Raw genomic sequence first — 16,191 nt, forward strand, 5'->3', positions numbered from 1 at the left:
ATGTAGTAGAAGCAGCGTCGCACAGGCTAAGCGGCAATAATGAGAGATTGAAGACGTTACACCGCCGTATGAAGACACGAAACAAGAAATTGTAGTCGTCATCCGTGTTTTGTTGGCCGGATAAGAGGAGCTCGAGCCGACGTATTTCCCTAGGGGTCTTAGTCCCGATGAAATGAGTTATCGTCTTTGAATTGAAGTCATATTCAATGCACCATGCCATTCTTACAGGGTCCTTCTAGCTCGATGTGGAGAGTAATGCTAAAACCAACAGTCTTGAGGCAAGTGGCAGTCATGATTGTGCTCTCTAGGCCGGCGTCCGGACTGATCGGTGTCGTTCTTGGTCGGTCTTCGGTATACACCAGGGCCGGACTCCGGGGTGGGTCATCCGTCGTCTTGCCGGCCGAGAGGTTTACCATCAGCCAGATCTTCTTGAAACCTTCTTCATCACATGTACAGGGCAAGCTCGCCACTCATATAAAGAGTATCATCCAGACATCGTGATGCCCGTGACCTTATTCAACAGGGCGACCGGCAAGCCTTCCCGGTGCCGGTTTCCGGTCCCGGCATCGGGGGCCCCCAGCAGTACTGGGACCAAGTGTGGATATTGACGACACTAGTGTAATCCCCAGGTGCTGCCCCTGACGAGGTGGATCAAGGTTCTCTTATCAATGGAGACGTAGTCTTGCTTATCGCCTGGCACGCCCGGCGGAGGGGTAGCCAAGCCGAAGTCCTCCACGGAGTGACACCGAGGGGTCCTGGATCAAACCTGAGATTGCGGTGAGATGTGGTTATCCTGATTGTACGTAAATGTGTAGGGATGGCGACCGGCTGGAATATCATTTGATGGATGCTCCAGAGGCGGCAACGACGGCACGGCTTAGCGTTGTGACGGGTAGAACCAATGGAAACACTTTCCATGCAGTACTCGGATCCGGGGTATAGCGATGGATGGATGCAGTGGCCCGAGGAGGTCGAGCACAGGAATGTCAGACATTGGAAGCTATTACACAAAAATCAATTTACGTCCAAGCTTTGGACAAAGTCTTTTTTATCTTTTTTTTTTTTGTGCCGTATCAGGAACAGGGACAAGCTCCCACAGAGGCTTGCAGCTGCATGCCTGCATGGTGCAGGTATCCCGGACAGCAAGTTTCCGCGGTGAGGTACCTTGACGCCGTTCACGCGCGCCGCCGGCAGTAACACAGAGAGGTAGGGCGGTGGCGGCGTAAACGGCGTAACTTGCCCCTCCAAGGAGTCCGTGTGTGTGTGTGAGGTCAGCGTTCCCGCCCCAGCTTTAGCTGCCCCGCATTTGGCTATGGCACGTAATCTTGGCACGTCTCCCTGCCATCACTCCTTTGCAAGTGGTAAGGTAGGGGGGGGACGTACATTAGACCCAGGAGCTAAGGCAAGATATGGCCCAGCTTTCATGCTCGTTCTGGCAAGGTGAGATCAACGCCCACGCCGGTCTAATCGTCTCATGCGCGGTATGTATGCGTGTACCTTGACTCAACACCAGACCGGGGTCGGGGGGAAGGAGGGGGAACCAGAGCTCAAAACATGTACAAATCGTAATACCCTTTGCCTCCTCCACCGGCACGCTGTGACGAAGTTGATAAGCCGCAGCCACCCGCTATCTATAAACCACCCCTCCCCCGCGCCCGCCGTCCCTCGAGTCCTTCTTTCACTCTCACTTCTTCCCAATTGACCAATTGATACCTTGACGATCCTATCGCTCCGATATCGCACAGCTTCCTACAACACCACGACAGCTGTGCCATTGAGAACGAGTGAGACGGCGAGAGAGTGTGTGAGAGAGAGTGTGTGTGTGTGAGTGAAAGAGAGAGAACGAGAGGCAGAAGCCACACACAAAAAACAACAACATACCGAACGTGAACCATGTCGTTCACTCGAGCCTCCGCGGCCATGCGCCCCGCCGTCCGCGCCGCCAGGACATCGGTAGCCCACCCGCGCCGGGCGCTGTGCGTGTCTGCCTCGCGAATGGCCGCCTCGAGCCTCTTCGCCGGCGAGCCCTCCGGCCCCGCGCTGAAGACCGAAATCCCGGGCCCCGCGTCCAAGAAGCACACCGAGGACCTCCACAAGGTCTTCGACACCCGGAGCTTGAACATGCTCACCGACTACAAGAAGAGCTTGGGCAACTACATTGCCGACGCCGACGGCAACGTCTTGCTCGATGTGTAAGTGGAGAAGACCCGGGCCCCGCGCTTCCCCCTTTGATACACACACATATACATACGTACGGAAGCTAACGGTCAGCTCCTCACAGCTACGCCCAGATCGCCTCCATCCCCCTGGGCTACAACAACCCCGCCCTCGCCAAGGTGGCCCAGACCCCCGAGATGGTAAACGCCATCATCAACCGCCCCGCGCTCGGCAACTTCCCCCCGGAGGACTGGGCCGAGGTGCTGCGCACCGGCATCCTCAAGGTCGCCCCCAAGGGCCTTGACCAGGTCTTCACCGCGATGGCCGGCTCCGACGCCAACGAGACCGCCTACAAGGCGGCCTTCATGTGGCGCCGCCAGCAGGAGCGCGGCGGCTACAACGTCGAGTTCACCGAGGAGGAGACCACCTCCGCCATGGACAACAAGGCGCCCGGCGCCTCCGAGCTCTCCATCCTCTCCTTCCGCACGGGCTTCCACGGCCGCCTCTTCGGCTCCCTCTCCACCACCCGCTCCAAGCCCATCCACAAGCTCGACATCCCCGCCTTCGACTGGCCCCAGGCCACATTCCCGCTGCTCAAGTACCCCCTCGAGGAGCACGTCGAGGAGAACGCCGCGGCCGAGAAGGCCGCCCTCGACGAGGTCGAGCACCTCATCAAGAACTACCACGTGCCCCCCGCCGCCGTCATCGTCGAGCCCATCCAGTCCGAGGGCGGCGACAACCACGCCTCCCCGGCCTTCTTCCGCGGCCTCCGCGAGGTCACCAAGAAGCACAACGTCCTCCTCATCGTCGACGAGGTCCAGACGGGCGTCGGCGCCACCGGCAAGTTCTGGGCCCACGAGCACTGGGACCTGCCCACCCCGCCCGACATGGTCACCTTCAGCAAGAAGGCCCAGACGGCCGGCTACTACTTCGGCAACCCCGAGCTCCGCCCCAACAAGCCCTACCGCCAGTTCAACACCTGGATGGGCGACCCGGCCCGCGCCATCCTCTTCCGCGCCATCGTCGACGAGATCGAGCGCCTCGGCCTCGTCGAGAACACGGCCCGCGTCGGCGACTACCTGTTCGGCAAGCTCGAGGGCCTGGCCGCCAAGTACCCCGGCCAGTTCGCCAACCTGCGCGGCAAGGGCCAGGGCACCTTCATCGCCTTTGACAACCCGCGCCGCGACGAGTTCCTCAAGAAGGCCAAGGGCCTGGGCATCAACATCGGCGGCTCCGGCGAGAGCGCCGTCCGCCTCCGGCCCATGCTCATCTTCCAGGAGCACCACGCCGACATCCTGATCGAGGCCCTGGAGAAGATTGTCAAGTCCTGGTAAGGAAGAAGAAGAAGGAGAGAAGAAAGAAAATGAGATATGAATGGGGCGTCCATCTATTTTGTTTTGTTCTTGTTCTGTTTTGAAGCATCACCACGGGAGCTTTACGCCGGTTTTCCCCTTGTTTGTTTGTTCGTTTGTTCGGGGGTGGTAATGATATATAGCGTTTATGGGACTGGTCTCTAAAACATTAGGGATAGAGAGAAAAAAAAAGTCTAGAAGCCAAACCAAGCCATACTCCTTTCTCTTTTGTGACCCAAGGGGGTTTTTTTTTTGGGCGATTTCGCATCTCGCTCTATTAATCAATTACGCGGCTTCAGCAGTAGCCAGCCACCTGTATGCCCAATCCGAGGCTCTGCTCGGTAATGTATTTGGTATCATTGCGCCTTGTCCTGTCACATCGTACACGTCGTTCAACGTACCCCTCCGGTATGTTTACTAGCTCCTTCAACGGAACGAAAGAACAGTCCCTGACTTCCCCTCTTGGCTCTCTGCCATTGCTGAATAAAACAGTAAAAAGACCGACAACGCCATTACGTCTAATATACATGCGCATCATAATGTGAGAATGAATCGTCAAAACACAGGACCCACGCGGGCTTGACGTGGTTCGCATTAAGTTGTGTATCCTGGCTCATTCGGGCTCTCGGATATGGTATTGGACTTGGCTTGTGAATATGACAGCCGTGGAGAGAGTTCTTTGTTGCGTCGCCTTCTTGACGAGTTCCTACCTCGCCAAACCCTCCTGTTTCAAGTGGCCAATGTGTGGAATCGCCCTCTCCCTCTTCGGGTCCGAGAGCTGTTCGCGCTCATTGTGGGAGTCTCTAGGTATGTCGCTGGCCCGCCCGTGTGGCGACTCGCTAGGCGTTGATCGCCCTGAGTGTGTCTTCAGCTGCTCCGAACCGAAAGTGCTCTGGAGACTTTGTTAGGAATTTTCTCCGTCGCAAAGACTTTTACTACTTGCAGGTTGCGCCTTTTCAGATAACCTCGGCCGGCCGCGCTTTCGCTTTGGCAGCTCGCCTAGCGTCTCTGAAGAGGGGCCCGGCGATAGGCTGTAAGCTGAGCTTTCCGCCGGTGTGCCGGGACTCTCTCTCGCCGGAGGTCGAGGTGCTGGCGCCAGAGGAGTGAGTTGTTGCGGGAGTAAAGGTCGGAGTTGTCTCGCCTTATCCGCTCGCGATGGCCTGCCTCTCTTCCGAGGTGGAGGCGGGGCTGGCTGCGGCGGGCTCAGACTGGTGTAATTGTTGGACCCTCTGCCCTCCATACCTGTAGTCGTGGGCCGCGGTTGTATATTAGCAAGCTGTGGATTATGCAGCTGCGAGGACGTTGGAAAGATCGGAGTCATCGACATCGGGTTCGTGTAGGGCGCCGGACCTTGCGTGGCAGCGGCCAGGGAGGGCAGCAGCTGAGCTGGTGGCTCCATCGGGGAAACTGCAGCCAAACGCTTTGGTGGCTGCTCGAGAAGATCGTTCATGGATTTGCGCTTCAAGTCTGGGACCCTCATAGGGCCTTGGAACATTTGCTCCGTGACTGTCAAACATTGTTCCATGGTGCGGCCTGTCCCCCTCCCCCTGACTGTTAGCACGCACGAACCTCACGAAGCTAAAAGGCCTAACCTACCGCTCGGTAACTGCATCTTAAGCCAGTCTGGCTCGATGCTAAATGGCTTGAGAAACCCTACTAGATGGCCAACGTCCAAATTACTGGTCTTGATAACTTCTGCGAGCACAAACCTCTGCGATCAAGCTGCGTGTCAGCATGGGTTCCTTGTCATCAAATGGAAGCGTGCTGACCTTTTCCTCTTCTGTAAAGGAGTAGGCCATCGTGATAAGGGCTAACTACGGCCTGGATAAGTGTCATGGAATAACAACAACGTGATAATCTGGAGTAATATCGGGACAGGCATTTGCGACGTGGGTTTCTAGCAAACGAGCGGTTCGGCGCTGTCAGCCGGGAAAGTTGAGCAATGAGGGGCAGAAGTGCCGTTGAAATGAAAGTGAGCCTTTAACGTGCAGGGATAAGAGCGACTGATATCGACGGAGCCGGCACCATCGACTGCACAAGTCGCGCAGGGCGAGGAGTCACTTTGCCAGGCAGGCAAGCGCGGTAGTAGGCGACAGGAGCTCGTCGCAAAGATCAAGAATAGCGGCGGCCGGCAAGGTTTGGGTTCTGCTTTGCCACGAAACAAATGCCGGTGACTGCGTCCGCCAAGAAGAAGCTCGGTAACAGCACACGTTCGACTGGCGAGAGGGAAGGCAAGCAAGCTGGCGCAAGCGCGCGTCTTTGACCTAAAGCCACCACAAAGAAGGTCTCGTCCCACAACGGCGTCGAGGGGAAGTCGAACGAGGCGCGAGAAGGGGGGGTAACACAGCCTACACAGGCCGTGTATGATGGAGCGGAGGCTTCGATTGTTTCGATTGTTTCGATTGTTTCTGGGGACCTGCACCACTTTGCGACAGTGACGGCGGGTGGCCCTGCACGGCGCGCAGTCGGGGACTTGCTGGCGTGACTAGGGGCGGGGTGGCAGGCACGAGGCGTGTTTGGCGTGTGAGAGAGACTCTGGGGGAGCAAGCGAGACAGGTTTGCCGAGTCGTTTATCACGCGTTAGGCTTGTCTGGGAGACTTTCCAGGGTACTGGCTCAGTCGACGTCCGGTACGGTATCTTGCGACGGTTGCTCGCAGCAGGGATGGCAGGCCGGGGGGTCGAATGTTTCCAGTTACTCCAGACTTGAGCGACAGGCGAGGCGAGGCGGGCGCTGTTTGTCTAAATATCCGTGGCGACGGGAGGCGAATCGGTTTGTCGCGATTGCTGGCAGGCCTCCCTTGGCATCAGTTCTCGTCGTGCTGGGTGAAATTCATGGAATATGCGCCAAATGGATAAACAGGTCACAACTCCAAAAGTGCCCTTTCCTTGATGGAGTGCCCCTAGTGCAGGGTCGCAGTGTCCGAGCGAAGGTGGCTGGGGGGTGTGCCCGCAGATCTATATACTGATGGCAAGCAATGACGGACAGAGACGGCGTGCTGCGGCTCACCGGGGCCTGGGATGTGCGACGACAAGGCCGACGAAAAGTGCCTGACCTGGGTGACGAAGTTGAGGGTGGGATGGATAGATTGCCGAAAATCAAGCGGGAATCTATCTGCATAAGTTGATGTAGGGAAGCGGCCTAGTCAACCTCCCAAAAGGGATGCAGAAAGTCGCCTCGTCGTCCACAATAGCAGGTATGTCTGTCTGCTCGCTTGCTGATGGGCGATGCACTGCACTGCCAATCTGGGCATAAGTCGATGTAGGTAGGGTAGTTGTTGGTGGGTTGGAAGTTGGGCTGGTGGGTGGGTGGTGGGATGGACGGGTTAATGTTGGCACAATCTGTTATGCGCGTCCGGGTTCAGGGCAAAGCTAGGTCAACGACTCACGGCCGAATGTGTGGTGGGAGTGAGTAAGTGAGGTGAGTGAATGTGTATTGGGCCGACGACGTTGCAGTTGTCCTGTTGGCCGTCTTTGTGTTGAAGTCAAAGCTCTGTTGCGATGCCGCTGGCACCTCTCTGCCGCTTCCTCTTGTCTCGTTTCCTCGTAGAAAGTCTCTTGCGGTCGCCTTCTCGTCTTACCCGACAGTGGATTTGTCTCACGCGCCTCACGCGCCTCCCATTCCGTCGTGGGTTTCTTGCTTTTCTCGGCAACCGCATGCTTTTTCCCTATTATTCCTGCCCATGTCTCACCACTCCCCCCCCGAAGAGGAAGAAGCTTTCTGGTTGGCCGGCAGGCTACATTCGGGCGGGGGGCTCTTTCGTTCGCATTCGAGTTCGAGAATGGGGCTCGACGCTCATAACTAACTGTTTGCTGGTTATTCTCACTGGAGGCGACCACCATCCATCCGTATCACATATGACTGCATACGCTGTAGCTCTCTCGCTATGCAGTCGACAGAGCATAAGTTATATATCCCTGTCTCCCGCCCGTCCTGCACACACGCTTCGCTGCAGCACGGTCCTTCTGCCATGCTGTTAGTGGCCCGGGACTGGGCTGAGAAGAGCCATGCAGCCATTTTGTGCAGGATGGAATGGGAGAGCGGCCTGCAGATGCAGTGCAATGCCCATCAGAAAGGGTGTGCCAACTGGGCCAATCCGGTCCAGGGACATCTCCCGCCTGACTTGACTTGCTGCCACTTGCAGAACGTCATTGTCATTGTGTTTGCCGGAAGCATGATGTCCCCTGCTCTTCCACGAGAGACGAGAGCCCGAATGAGGAACAGACAGCAAGGGAAACGTCCGTCGCCAACAGCGGTGCGAGTAAAAAGAGTAAAAAGGCCGGGGAGGAAAAGATGAAACGGGAGAATCGCATATGGCATGCCAGCGGGCCCACCGCTGATTTGGCATCGCGAAGGCGCTCTTTGCTTGCGCTTGCAACTTGCACTGGCAATGGCGCCCGGCAGTGAGTGCACCACCCAATTGCCCGCTGCCAGCTACCGTATGTGTGTGTGTGTGTGTCTGTGAGTGTGGTGTGGTGTGTCCTATGCCCGCGCTGTGCTCGTGTTCGCCGGGCCCCTCACCAACTACCAGTGTTTGTGTGTGCTCCGTCAGCAAGTGCCCCCCTCCCTTCCCTTCTCAACAAAGCTCCCGCTCATTCTCACTCTCCATCCCACCTCCGTCTGTCCCGGGTTCAGTCTGTCGTCCCGTCATTCCTCTCCAAGTTGCGCGCTGTTTGCCGACACAGCATCAGACGTGCGTTTTTTTCCCCCGACGACAAAGACAAAAGAAACATGATCGACGTTCATCTGAATAAGGAAATAAGGAACACCTTAGTGCCCGCGTCGGGAATTGCTGCCAGTCGCCCCCATTGGCCATCACTCAGCCAAACCCGGTCCTCTGGCGACTGTGGGAGGAAACCACTGGATTCCCTCTTCGCCAATCATGGGCCAATACAGGCATCTGAGCCAGCACGGGGCACGGGTTCGTCACATGTTTTGCTTGCCAGAGGGAGGCAGCCGCAGCAGCAGCCAGTGCAGCGCCGCACATGAGTGGGCAATAGACTGGCGAATCTCCCGCTCAAGTCTGGGGGCGGCCCAAACCGCGACCCGAGGGAAGGAAATCGGGGCAATGAGGCTGAAAAACCGAAAACCCGTCATACATTGACGACCATCGGCTCGAATGGAGGCTGGAGGCAACGGGTCAATGGACTGGCTTGCGGTCGAGGTCGCTGCGTTCGTCCACCGCCTCTTTATACTCTTTTGCCTACCTTGGCCACTTCATCCGGCTTCAGCGACGTCTTGCTGCACAATGAGCTGGCAGCCTCCCACTGGAAGGACCCACCCATGTACAACCCGTCCATGTAAATGGCTCCGCCATCTCCAGATGACAGCAACCGGCGCAGGGCCGGCCGTCGCTAGCAGGGCAGCAGCCAAAGTCAAGTTGGCTACGGCTACATGCCTGTTCTCCTGTATTTGCCAGCACCTCCCGCGTCACTTTGCCCCAAACTCCCCTTACCCTCCAGTTCGAGCTGTCCATCATCGTGCATCCGCGCCGCAGCTGGTCTCGCGATCCGCTGCCACCTTTCACGTTGCACTCGACCGGCCTGCCATCGGACGAACATGCTCGCGTAGCTTGGCTCTAGTGGAGCGACGGCCATCGCCAGGGGCAGAGGTTGCAGCAACACTCACTGCAGCATGGTACCCGTCTATTGCAGCATGAACTGCGGCCGAGGCCTGATGACCAAGGAATGCCAAAGCTTCGGATTTAAACGCCTACCTTCTAATGCCCAAGCGGGCTGCCGGGCTGACTAGAAATAGTCGTCTTCAGGGGTGGTTCTTGGAATATCATGCAGGTCAGGTGGGTGCGAAGTGTCGGTGAGGAAGAGCTGGAGACTGTGTTTCCCCCGTTTCTATATGAGCGACCCCGAAATCTACTGAAGAATCTGCTAGATGGTGTAGGGGTTTTTAGCATAGTAAAACTGAACCTCATTGCCATGTGCAACGAATGTAGGTCCAGTTCCATTGAACCGATCCGAAGCCTGGATATGGCCAGCTTGGGCTTCACAGCCTTCAGGTCCCAACTGACGTTGCTCAACCTTGCCTAAATTCGATGACGGATGCCATAGCTTGAACAGATACGTATTGCTACCGAAAAATCGAAGTTTTCTCTCAGCTATACAAGACTAATTTGAGGCGCCTTACGAATATCCATCTACTCAAGTCAGGCTGACATCACAAAGAACAGCATTGGGCAGTTGGGCCCTGCATGCCGTGCTCTTTGTGGAGGCTTCAGTGACGCGAGATCTCCAGCCGCCACCGAGTCGGACTCCAACTACAGAGTACAAGGGCTTTGTACCTCTGTGCCTGGAGGGTCTTGAAAAGTGGGGTATATTCTCACATGGCCATTGGACAGATCTCTCGCATGCTATTTCTGGGGAAACTGAGATCGGATTTTGAAAGTCTAGGCTTCGGAAAACGGCAATACAGGTCCTCCGAACCGATGTTGGCACTTGCTGCACCTCAACCATGGTAGGGAACGAGAGTGGCTAGGTTTGGTCCAAGCGCGACGGGCTGAGTGGCTGCTCAGGTCGGAAACTGCTGTGAGATAATCCTCGCCAGTCCGTCCTTTGCGACTTCGCCCTGGATTCCTTTTTTTCTTTTCCTTTTCCTTCTTCTTATTCTTTCTAAAAGGCCAGCTGCGCAGTCTTCTCCGGCCCACTGATCCTCATTTTCAACCTCGCAGTTGTTCAATTGCAACCCCGGTTTGCCGTGCCTGCTCGTGCGGTCGACATCTGCAATGCTGGAAATCTTTGGCTCGGACTACTAACCGCTCTCTCCCAACGCGCCGCTGTCGCCTCTCGCAACTCGTCCCCCATTTCCTCTTTCGCCTACCTATTTCCTTCCCTCCTTCTCCACCCAACACAACAAAACTGCAGCTACATGCGCACCTACCTGCCGACTTGCAAAATATTCTCTCCGTCTTTCTCAACTTTCTTTGAGCCTTCGCACCGGCTCAGCACCCCGGACGATACGAACCGCGATACCGTACCGCATCCCTCGTCCTGCGCTCGCACCCTGTCGAGGGTTACTCTGATTGCTTGATGGAGGATGAAGCGCTTGCGACGGTGAAGATGGAGGAGGTAAAGCTCGAAGATGGCATCGCACCAGATGGTGTGAAGATGGAACGGGAAACAAGCAGAACATCATCGCAGAACAAAAGCAACCAAGGGTCTTGCGCCGCCAGCATGTCGCCTGGTGAGGACAATGCCCCCGGCGACGGTCTTTCGACGCCAGGAGGCACACAGCGACCGAGGCTCGCCCGCAAAGCATCGCAAAAACCTGTCAAGCGCGAGGCACCACTCTTCCACGACCTACCAAACGTCACAGAGGACGCATGCAACACCTTTCAGGTCATACCCGATTGTCTCTACGGATCCAAGCACATGGGTTCGACCGACAATGATGCGTTGGACTGCGATTGCCGCTCCGAATGGCGTAGGTTCCCCCGCCCTCCCTCGTTGCTCTGCCGCGGAACAATTGCGAACGGCCTCTGACTGCATTTTGTGTATTTACAGACGATGGAAAAAATCTGTCCTGTGGCGAGGACTCTGACTGCATCAACAGAGCGACGAAGATGGAGTGCGTTGTGGATGGCGGAAACTGTGGCGATGGCTGCCAGAACCAGAGATTTCAGCGCAAGGAGTACGCCAATGTTTCAGTGATCAAGACTGAGAAGAAGGGCTTTGGGCTCCGCGCCAACATCGACCTGCAGGCCAACGATTTTATTTTCGAGTACATTGGCGAAGTCATCAATGAACCGACTTTTCGACGGCGTATGATGCAGTACGACGATGAGGGTATCAAGCATTTCTACTTCATGTCGCTTACCAAGCACGAGTTTGTCGATGCGACAAAGAAGGGTAACCTGGGGCGCTTCTGCAACCACTCCTGCAATCCGAATTGTTACGTTGACAAATGGGTCGTCGGGGAAAAGCTGCGCATGGGCATCTTCTCCTCGCGCAAAATCAAAGCCGGCGAGGAGTTGGTCTTCAACTACAATGTCGACCGCTATGGAGCTGACCCCCAGCCCTGTTACTGTGGCGAACCCAACTGCACTGGATTCATTGGTGGCAAGACCCAGACCGAGCGGGCGACCAAATTGCCCCTTACAACAGTGGAGGCGCTCGGCATCGACGACGGCGATAGCTGGGACGTAGCAGTGGCCAAGAAGCCGCGCAAGAAGAAGCCCGAGGAGGACGACGAGGAGTACGTTAATAGCGTGCAGGCTAGAAGCCTCGACGATGATGGTGCACGCAAGGTCATGGCGACTCTGATGCAGTGCAAGGAGAAGTGGATTGCAGTCAAGCTGTTGGAGCGCATTCAGCAGTGTCGGGATGAGCGGGTGACCCACTCCGTCATGCGCATGCACGCCTACCAGATTCTCAAGACAACGCTCAACACCTTCATCGACGACCACAACGTCGTTCTCCAGGTCCTCGACATTCTCGACAAGTTCCCGCGTCTGACACGAAACAAGATCGAGGGCTCCAAGATCGAAGCGACAATTGATGGGCTCACCCACTCGGAACATGAAGAGGTTAGCGCAAAATCCAAGAGACTGCTGGAGGAGTGGGCAAAGTTGGAGCTCGGTTACCGCATTGGGAAGCGAAAGTTTGACCCCAATGCACCTGCGACCAATTCCTTCCAAGAGAGGCGCAACATGGACCGCGAAGAGGACGTCACCGCAAAGTCAACCCCTGACCCCCTGCAAAATGTCGAGATACCAAAGGGTCCTCGTAGCAGCATCCCCCAACGGAACTCGCATTTCTTCAATGGCCCTCCTCGTCAACGAAGGCACCAGAACTTTGGCAACCAAGGCCCTCTACCAGCAGGATGGTTCGCAGCGACAGACCAACGTGGAAACACCTACTTCTATAGTAAGAATGGTGCTACAACGTGGCAGCGTCCTTTGAAACCCGCCGAGGGACAGAAATCGACGCCTAAGGCGCTGCAGGAGCAGCAGTTGCTCAAAAACATCATCGATCAAGTCACAAAGGAGCAAACTCCCAGACCCTCGGCCACACAGACACCGCAGCGAGCAGAGACACCTGTGCAGGAGACCAAACAAGAAAAATGGCGCTCTCTTAGCATCGAAAAGCAGATGAAGATCTATGAGAACACGGTATGCAGCCCATTTGAAGCCGGCAAACATTTGCTAATCTTGCGAACAGCTCTTTCCCCACGTCAAGTACGTGATTGACAAATACAGACACAAGCTTCCCAAAGATGATCTCAAGCGACTGGGCAAGGATGTCAACAAGAAGCTTGTATCCTCGGACTACAAGCGCAATCGTGTCCAGGACCCGACGATCCCACTCGACACGAAGCAAGCCAGAAAGGTCAAGACCTATGTCAAGGATTTCCTAGATAAGGCTGTGGTGAAGCTCAAACAGTACGAGCGGGAAAAGACGGCTCGCCACGGAGACGCGGACAAGTCGAAAGACAAGCCTTCAGCAAGTGATGACCCAAGCCTTGCCACTGCGCTCGCCGATGGTGCTGCAGCAGCTGACGTCGCTGACGAGGTGGTGTTGTCTGACGAAGAGGATGCGGTTTCAACGGGAAGCCCAGAGCGTAAACGCAAGCGTGAGGAAGACGCATTGGAGCCGTTGAACTTGACTCCGTCGGATGAGCCGTCCGTGAAGCGCCTAAGAGAGGATGATGTAGAAGACGGCGCCACGCCGCCCCCTCCACCCCCTCCGCCACCTGCTGATCCGGCCCCCACTGGTACTCCGGAGGAGCCATTGACGGAGGAGCGAAGAGCCCTTCGGGAACAAGAAGAGGCTCTTATGAGAGAAAACGAGGAGGCTGAACGGCTTGAAGAAGAAGCCGAGCTCACAAAGGCGCAGGAAATTGGAGGCACCCTTCAGGAGAAGAACGAGGCGTCCCTGAACGGCCACCCCCGGGTTAACGGGGGTGTGATAGTGGCTGGGGACGGAGAAGCTGTCGAGGAGTCGACGTATCCCAACAAAAACAACGAGACGGCTCGGCAGCAAGAGGTCCTAGGCCACTAGCACTAGGCGAGAACACAAGGGAACGATACCATGTGGCACGTTTAATATGAAGAGGGTGCCAGCCGAGAACAAGCGGAACTCGGTGTTGTACGTATAAGCAGGCATATTGCATTTTCTTGGAGGGAACCCAGCAGGCCCCAAGCAACCGGTTGTTTGTTTTGTCTCGATTCTAATGTGGATATTTGGTCACAGAAGTGGATATGGCTTGATGAAGCTGCACCTACTTGCGATGCTTTCTTTGTTGATCTGGCATGGACCCGGCACGGCGGCATGGGTGGATGGACAACGGGCAGGCGGCATTTCAGCATGGGGTTTTACCTGGACCTGGCAGAGAGGGAAGGCGTTGTGTGAGGCATCTTTCATGCCCAGTAGCTCTTGGAGGAGCGAGAGAGAGATTAAAAAAAAGCATACTCACGTCACCACCACACGTGGTCAGTGGCATAATGGCATACGGACATTCTAGAAATGTAACATCTTTTTTTGTGCAAACCCAAGGCTGTCGAGAAATGACATGGCTGCAGGGGCACAGTACAAACATATACCTTTTCCCATGGACTTTGCATCTCCTTCCTTTCTGTATGCGATCCTTGCCCAAAGAAACCCCCCCAAGAAATATCTTTTTATGCTGCGAAAGTTCCCTTTGTTCCCAATACTTTTTGTTCTTTGAAGACCGACCCAGCCCGTGATGATGAACGCCGTGCTAACAATGCCAGATTAAGCCGCCCCGAGGGGAAGATAGTAACAGAAAGAGAGAGAGAGAGAGAGAGAGGGAGGGAGGGAGTGAGAGGCACAGAGGCAGATCCAAGAGCAGATGTACGATGTCCCTTCTAGCCGCAACCTCTTGTGCGAAGCGGACTGTGCTTCCACCGGCGCGAGCGAGGGTGGACCAAGCATGGCCTCTTTGGGAACCCCCCAGCAATCAATGTGTCTACGTGGACGGACGACCGCCTCAGTCGTCGAAGCTCTCCATTTCTGACTCCTCCTCGCTGCTGCTCTCGTCCCCGCCCCGTCTCCTCTTCTTCTTCGCCGGGGGCGCCTCCGGCACCTCGTCCTTGCGCATGAAGACGTAGCTCCGGGCGGGCCTCTCCTCGCCCTTCCACGCGCCGCCGCTGACGTCGCCGCTCTTCTTCTCCCGCAGCACGCCGAGGGTGCGCGCGTGCTTGTACCCGGGGTACGCGCGGGAGTGGAACTTGAAGCTCTGCAGGGACTGCAGCCCGGCGTGGCGGCCGAGGTCCTTGACGTTCCAGAGGGTGTACGGGTCGCCCTCGAAGAGGGTTACGATCATTGTGCCCCCGGGGGACAGGGACGGCAGGGCCGAGTTGAAGAAGGACACGAGGAGCTCCTGGTTGTAGCGGACCTGGCGGTTGCGGTCCGTGGACTTGCCGCCGACGTGGGGGAAGTTGAAGATTATGCGCTTGAAGATGCCCTCCTTCTCGTCGGTGGAGAAGCCGCGGTGGTTGGGCGGGCTGCGGCGGGTATGGGGCTTCATCGTGCGGGCGTCGACGTTGTAGAGGATCTTGTTGTTGTTGGGGAGTCTTGGCCTGTACTTCTCGTCCTCGTCCTCGTCCTCGTCGGCCTCTGCCTCGTCGGCGTCGCCAGGGTTGCCGTCATCGCCCTCGCCCGTCTTCGAGGGCTTGGAGCCGGCGCCGGTGATCTTGGCGATGTTCTCCGTGGCGTGCGGGTACTTCTCCAGCAGCTCCTTCTCGTTCTTCTCGAGCACCGTCGCCGTCAGGTTGCGGCAGCCGTGGTGCGCGGCGAGACTCGCGGCAAAGCTAAGGTCGCCCTCGCCGATCAAGAGGATGGTGTCTTCGGGCGCGAAGGGGATGACGGGCTCCAGGTTCTGGTGGTACTGCTTCTGTTCCTTCTTCTTCTTCTCATCGTTCTGGGCGGCGGCGGCGCTGCTGTTGTTGTTCTTGTTCTTCTTATTGGGCGGCGGGCCCGTCTTCTTCTTGCCCGTGTCGACGAAGTTGTTCTTGTGGGCGATGCTGCCGTTGCCGAGCTTGCGCTTCTTAGCCATTGCGATTGATGGCGATGGTTATTGGTTAAGCGAACGGGTTTGCGCAATTCGCTTTGGCGGTCCGGGCCGTCTTTTTTGTTCTTTTTCTTCGTTAGAAGACGGGTAGTGGTTTGCCGGGTTGGAGGGGTGGTTGACGTCGGGTACTTTTGTATCGCGGTGCAAAGTGGGATGGTGGTGGTGTCGCTACCCGTGTCGGCGCCGGGGAATGTGTACCCCACGGCTGTACCTTGACCGACAACTTTTTTTTTTCCTTTGCTTTTCTGCCGCGACCCTGACCGACGGTGAGTAGCGCGCCCCGGCGGCTCGGGAATAGACGAGGTTCAGCCGTGAGCTCCCCCCGGAAGGCAGCTTTCCCAGCATAGGTCCCTTTGGCCCTTTGGAACCCACCCCTGGACGGGAGTGGATTGGGCGGCCACCCGACAATGGAGAACCGCAGGGGGTGGAGGAAAAAGGGCGGCGGGAGGTAGATGGTACATTTGCTGGCCATAGGCGCTGCTCAGGGACTCGTAGACTTTTCGCACCCCGGGCGTGCGCCGTGTGGTGGACTTCCAACCTTGCAGGGAGGAGGAGGGAGACTCCGGCACCCCGTAAGGCAATGTGTTTTTTCAAGAAATTGCTGCATTCGATGCGTGTCAATGGCTCCTCATGTAAGCAAG

The 16,191-nt window shown here is 56.6% G+C and overlaps 4 protein-coding genes across 4 annotated transcripts; 2 read left to right on the top strand and 2 right to left on the bottom strand.

Moving 5' to 3' along the window:
* Nucleotides 1–1,893: 1,893 nt before the first annotated feature.
* Nucleotides 1,894–3,491, top strand: EsH8_IV_000758 (aminotransferase class-III-domain-containing protein; the record flags this gene model as incomplete). Its single annotated transcript, XM_083265648.1, has 2 exons — nucleotides 1,894–2,192; nucleotides 2,282–3,491. 2 exons carry the CDS (start codon nucleotides 1,894–1,896, stop codon nucleotides 3,489–3,491), a joined length of 1,509 nt encoding a protein of 502 aa, XP_083124543.1.
* A 724-nt stretch (nucleotides 3,492–4,215) lies between these two features.
* On the bottom strand, nucleotides 4,216–5,308 carry EsH8_IV_000759 (uncharacterized protein; the record flags this gene model as incomplete). The annotated part of the gene is made up of 4 exons (XM_083265649.1): nucleotides 4,216–4,401; nucleotides 4,453–5,042; nucleotides 5,106–5,220; nucleotides 5,279–5,308. 4 exons carry the CDS (start codon nucleotides 5,306–5,308, stop codon nucleotides 4,216–4,218), a joined length of 921 nt encoding a protein of 306 aa, XP_083124544.1.
* Nucleotides 5,309–10,548: 5,240 nt separating this feature from the next.
* Nucleotides 10,549–13,518, top strand: EsH8_IV_000760 (uncharacterized protein; the record flags this gene model as incomplete). Its single annotated transcript, XM_083265650.1, has 3 exons — nucleotides 10,549–10,942; nucleotides 11,023–12,629; nucleotides 12,679–13,518. 3 exons carry the CDS (start codon nucleotides 10,549–10,551, stop codon nucleotides 13,516–13,518), a joined length of 2,841 nt encoding a protein of 946 aa, XP_083124545.1.
* A 949-nt stretch (nucleotides 13,519–14,467) lies between these two features.
* EsH8_IV_000761 (25S rRNA (uracil2634-N3)-methyltransferase) lies at nucleotides 14,468–15,535 on the bottom strand (the record flags this gene model as incomplete). Its single annotated transcript, XM_083265651.1, has 1 exon — nucleotides 14,468–15,535. The coding sequence occupies one exon, from the start codon at nucleotides 15,533–15,535 to the stop codon at nucleotides 14,468–14,470; it is 1,068 nt and encodes a 355-aa protein (XP_083124546.1).
* Between the last annotated feature and the right edge of the window lie 656 nt (nucleotides 15,536–16,191).

Source organism: Colletotrichum jinshuiense, chromosome 4 (genome assembly GCF_051148585.1).
Source record: "Colletotrichum jinshuiense chromosome 4, complete sequence".
NCBI classification, from domain to species: domain Eukaryota; kingdom Fungi; phylum Ascomycota; class Sordariomycetes; order Glomerellales; family Glomerellaceae; genus Colletotrichum; species Colletotrichum jinshuiense.